General features: G+C 38.3%; 1 protein-coding gene across 1 annotated transcript; it reads right to left on the reverse strand.

The window, feature by feature from the left end:
- Positions 1-868: 868 nt before the first annotated feature.
- OR7D4 (olfactory receptor family 7 subfamily D member 4) lies at positions 869-1,807 on the reverse strand. Its single transcript, NM_001391138.1, has one exon. The coding sequence runs from the start codon at positions 1,805-1,807 to the stop codon at positions 869-871; it is 939 nt and encodes a 312-aa protein (NP_001378067.1).
- Between the last annotated feature and the right edge of the window lie 4,209 nt (positions 1,808-6,016).

A 6,016-nucleotide genomic window follows, 5' to 3' on the forward strand; every position in this document is an offset into this window, starting at 1 on the left:
TCTGATGGCACCTCTATAATACCAGAAAAAAAGTTAAAGCACTTGAGAAAACACATGTGATTCAATTGTATTGATTATTACATGTTTTAGGATCTTAGAGGGTGTATCAAAATTGCAGTAATGGGAAATGAAGATCAAATAAGAGAAGTAAAGGAGGAAAGGAAGGATCATAAAGAATGAAGTAACACCTCAGAGTTATTCTGCCTGGTATAGTACTAGGAATCATCTGAACAAACCAGCTTTTAAATCTACATTCTTACTTTGAAGTTGAAAATCTCATCACTTTTCCTATGAAAAATAGGATAGCAAAGTCAGTGTCAGCTACCCAGGTTAGAACCCAACTCAATCTCAGTTTCTTCTTTTGCATAGCATGGTGAATGTGAGAAAATACCTGAAAGAAATGTTTTCAAGATGAAATAAGTCATACATGTAAAGAAACAAGCACAGTCCTGATGTGGTAAGTGCTTGTGTGACTGCAGTATAATTTTCACTCCATTTGTTCTGGAAAAACAAACCCACAACCAAAGGAAGGTGAAGAACATCAACATTTGAGAGTACAATTTTTGGAGAAACCACATCAGCACTTGATATGACAAGTGCTTTAAATCTAAAGTTAGAAATCTTAAGAATCGATGAAAGAAGGGGACCAAACATGGAATTTTATGGACAGAGAATAAGCAAGAAAAGTCAAAAAGACCCTACTGAGGAGGTTGTTGAGGAGAAACTAATACAAACAAATAAATGTTTAATTTGGGAATTGAAGAAATCAAACATTTCTTTTAGAGCAGAAAAAGAACCAGGAGATTTAAAGTCTCAACATTTGCTTTGGGGCCCACAATGTCCACTAAATTCTGAGGCCAGTGACCCATCACAGACAAGAGGCTGCTCTGCTGAGGGGCCTTCCCAGGGCTCTCTTAACATCCTTGTTCCTCAGGCTGTAGATGAAGGGGTTCAGCATGGGGGTGACCACAGTATACATCACTGAGGCGATTGAGTTTCTCTGGGAAGAATGGATCACAGCAGAACTCAGGTAAACCCCTAGGCCTGTTCCATAGAATAAGGAGACCACTGAAAGGTGTGACCCACAGGTGGAAAATGCTTTATACTTTCCCTCAGTAGAATTCATCTTCATTAAGGAGGAGACAATATGAGCGTAGGAAAAGAGGATTCCAGTGAGAGGAAACACACACAGCAGGGCAGTTGTCACATACAAAAAGATGTTATTAATTAGAGTGTCAGAGCAGGCTAATTTGAGAACCTGAGCCAGTTCACAGAAGAAATGTGGAATTTCTGTGCCTATACAGAATGTCAACCTCATTATTAACAGAATATGAATCAAGGATATCCAGAAAATGATGAGCCAAGATATCAGAACCAGGAGGCCACAAAGGCGTGGGTTCATGATCACTGTGTAGTGCAGGGGGTGGCATATGGCCACAAACCGGTCATAGGCCATCACGGTCAGGAGGAAATTGTCCAGTCCAACAAAAATTGTAAAAAAACACACTTGAGTGAGACATCCCATGTAGGAAATGTCTTTGCTCTGTGTCTGGATGTTCACTAGCATCTTTGGGATGGTGGTGGAGATGAAGCAGATGTCTACGAATGACAGATTGGAGAGGAAGAAGTACATGGGGGTGTGGAGGTGGGAGTCAGTGCCGATGGCTAGGATTATGAGCAGGTTCCCAAGCACAGTGATCAGGTACATGGACAGGAACACTCCAAAGAGCAGGGGCTGCAGTTCAGGATCCTCTGAGAGACCCAAGAGGAGGAATTCTGAGACTTCGGTGTGGTTTCCTGCTTCCATGTAGCTGGTGTGTCTTCTGGAGAAGGAGGCAAAACCAAGGTGCAATGATCATTCAGTTGGAACCTCAGCTAGTCAGCACCTCTTGATTCCATGTTTTGATGGATAAATTCACCCTCTCCTGAGTCTTTCCAATAACAGTAACTCACTCATTCAATTGGTAGCCCATTTCCATTTTAAATGTGTGTGATCACTCAGTTTCTTTAATTTAGCAGAAATCTCTCTCTCTCTCTTTTTCTCCTACTCACTGGTTCTAATTCTCTTATTCAAATCTATGGACATAAATTAATTTCTTCTTTGATATGACTCTTAGTTGAACACCGTTAAGATCTTTTCTTTGGTAATGTCCATATTTCCTTCATTCTAATAACTCTATGATAGTGATTAAGACATGGATTTGCAATTCGAACAACCTTAATACTGTGACCTGATGCTTCCAATTGATGTCACAGTGAACCTTCTTGTGTCTTATAATTTTTCTTTCTAAAAATGTGGTTACTGGGGCCGACCTGGTGGCACAGTAGTTAAGTTCATGCACTCTGCTTTGGTGGCTCAGTGTTTGCAGGTTCGGATCCTGGGGGCAGACCTACACACTGCTCATCAAGCCATGCTGTGGCAGCATCCCACATACAAAATAGAGGAAGATTGCCACAGATGTTTGCTCAGGGACAATCTTCCTCAAGCAAAAAGCGGAAGATTGGCCATAGATGTTAGCTCAGGGCCAACCTTCTTCATCAAAAACAAAAAAAAAAGTTAAAAATGTGGTTACTGCTATTACCTTCTTTGTAAAGTTTAGAAATACCTTTATGCACAGTAGGTGCTCAATAAATGATGGTTATCATCATTATTAATCTGTTCCTTGTATGACAATTATTTTTGATATATAACTCTACAAAAGTATGGTATAGAGATGTGATTTAGAAGATAGGATCTTGAGTCAGACTTCCTGGAATAGAATTTTGGTCCACGAATTTACTGTGTGACCTTGAGGAAGTTATTTAATCTTTCTTAGCTGCAGATATCTCTCCTATAGAACGGGAGTAGTAAATATTCCCTGCATTGCAAATCTGATGAGTGAATTAAATGAGATGATGCATGCAATTTTTCTAGTGTGATTCCTGTGACATACAGAAGATGTTTGACAAATGTGAGTTTCTGTTCTTAACATCACAATAAATATGTATTACATGGCCATCATTTCTCAATATTCTCTCTAAACTAGGGTAATCATCAAGGATGGAATTCTGACCATTATAAACACAACAGCTCTATCACCTCTTTTGATCACCATTCAACACTTCTGTTTAGTGAAGGTCCCTATGGCTCCCCCTTTCAGAGACTGCCCGCCAGGTGGTTTCTTCCACGGAGAGAACAAAAGATGTGGACTACATAGATAAGAGGAAGAAACAAATCACAAAACCATTAAAACAATGTACAAAGCACGTGTGAGAGTGTTTGCTCATGTGTATGTGCTCAGAAGTAAGGAAGTATTGTACTAAAAATCAGTATAGTTAATTTAAAAAATATATGATTGATTGATTTGATAAAAAAATATTCAAAGCTTCAATAAATAAAATCTTCCTAAAAGTTGAAAGGCAAATTTAAGATCTGATGATAAATGTTTACATTCTCTGTGACAGAAAAATGTCAATGTCATTAATGCCTAGAGGATGCTAATTAATTAGAGAGAGAAAAAAGTTATTGATGATCAATTTACTCTGGGGAGGTGAGTGGAAAAGGCTTCTCTGAAATATGAATATTTGAGCTGTGAGAGGAAGAATGGGTAATTATTAACCAGGGGAAATAAGGAAAGGGCAGTCATTTTAGGCTGAGAGAACAGAATTCAGAGTTGCCATATGAGTTGATGAGCTTTGGAATAGAAGCAATTTGAAAAGCCAGTGAGATGGAGAACAGAGAGTGAGGGTCAGGAGGCCAGAGTGTGTGAGGTCAACAAGTCCAGCATCCTGTATTATTCCTTCATGTGCCTCTCATGTTGGTAATTGTATGTTTATTTATGGGTCAGAGGACATGAGTGTTTCTGCTCACCATTCTGTTTCCAGTGACTTACTTGGGGCCTGGCACAAAGAAGTTGCTCAACATATACAAATGTTAGATGGATAATAAAGATTGAGACCCAAAGCATCAACTATGACACAAAAAAAGAAATCTTCAAGCTCACATATGCCTGACTATAGACACAAAATTGAATCGTAATGTTAAATATAATGAAGTCACATCTATTTTAAGATAATAACATATCATGAATAAGTAATACTTATTCCAGGAATGGGAAGCTGGTTTAATACTGTGATGTTTATTAACATAATTCATCACAAATATAGGTCAATGAAGAGAATCATAACCATAATCACAATAGAAAATGCATTTGAGAGAATGTAACAGCAACTACTGTGGTTAGCAGCCTGGACAGAGTCTCTCGCTAAATGAGGAAACCAAGAACAATTTCTTAACCCAATAAAGAATGGTTGTTTTATAACTACAGCCAAGAGGCTGTTTTACATTAAAAAAGCTAAAGTATTTGTGTAAATTCATGAACAGGCCAAGGCAGTCTACTCCAACTTCAATCACACAATAGTCTCCTGAGCATTTAAAAAGATTGGTAAGATGAGAAAAGGAAATTGGGCTAAGTACCGAACATCAGAAATAATTACATCATTTGTACATGATGTTGAGGACACTAAGGTGAAACAATAACAATCAGTACAGAACTATTAAGTGCCATCAGTGAGTTGTATCTGCTGCAAAAATAGTTAGGAAATACAATAGAAAAAATCCAATCACACAAGCAATAAAATAGACAGTACCTGGTGCATAATAGATCTCCAGTGAGTGGTTAGTGAATAAATGATTGGACACAGGAAATCCAACAGCAATCTACAATTTATGAGAAAGAGTAGAGAAGAGGTGGAGACTCTCAGAAAAATAACTCTTATCAGAGAAAGCCTCTAGATTCATAAAAGAGACAGAAAGAAAAATAACAAGAGCTGGGAAGGACTGGGTTCAACAGAAACTAAAGTCCTTCAAAGTACAGAGACTTCATCACAGTAAACTAAATAAATATGGGACTGTCCCAGTCTTGATACTCTAGAGGTAAAACCCAGTACAGACTTTCTCTCCTCTTTTCCTTCTTACTCCACCAGCCCTCACTGGTATACTTTGACCCTTTCTGACTGATATCACTAAAACTTTCTGTTTTCTGAGGTCTGTCACTGGGAAGCCCAATTGGTTTTGCATTTGACTGGGATCAGAGAATTATGGGTAAGGGTCAAAAGAAACATATTTAAAGTTTCCAGTCTCTAAGGGCTGAATTCTCAGAGCTTCTCATTAAATAAATTGTTGTACTGACTGTCCTCACTCCAAACAATTCAGCTCTCTTGGGGTGCAAAGATAAGAGAATGAAAACTCATCAGCCAATGTTGCATCTGTGTAAGCAACAGTGGGGGAAGAAGCAGCTGTTTTTTTTCCACGGAGAAATTCCTCTTTTGGTTTGATTAAAAGTGACACGGTGTCCCCTAAGGAAAGTTTAATTTCTACAGGCATCAAACCTAGGGAAAAACTCTCTGTGATGTTCTTTTCTTGAAGAATCTTTGTTGATTTCAAGTATCACTTGGTATCCACAATGTCATGGAGGCAAAAGATCTTTCTGAAGAAAATCACAGTGGCTCATAGTTTGGGTTTTGTTGAAAGGGCTAATCAAATGAGAACTAAAAAGTATCCCTTGGCATTTGCGAGTAACATGGAAGCTTTTCTTGCTATGAGGGATAGTGCCACTTGTTACTTCTAAATAAAGAGACAGAGGCAGAAATAATCCAAGTACAGTGGGTTGAAGAGTGAATATTGAAGCAACATAGGTAGCACATATGAATCATATATAAAGTCTGTCAGGAAAAGGTAGTACAGAGGTAAAATAATGTTGAAAGGGAGTATAGAGTATGTGAGAGTTAAAAAAAATAGTGGAAGATATGGGAAGACATTTCATTTTGAAGAGAATTATCATATTTCATGCAGACATTCAGATACACAGAAAGTGCTGACTACATAATTCACAGGGTACAGTATACACTCTAAATCAACGCCGATAATAATGTGCTGTATCTCCAATTTAGAGAATACATGGGTCCAGAAATCAAGGGTTAGAAGTAGAGGTGGCCCCACCTAACATCACTCCCGGGAGCCACTTGGGGAGTTTGT

Source organism: Equus caballus, chromosome 7, assembly GCF_041296265.1.
Source record: "Equus caballus isolate H_3958 breed thoroughbred chromosome 7, TB-T2T, whole genome shotgun sequence".
NCBI classification, from domain to species: domain Eukaryota; kingdom Metazoa; phylum Chordata; class Mammalia; order Perissodactyla; family Equidae; genus Equus; species Equus caballus.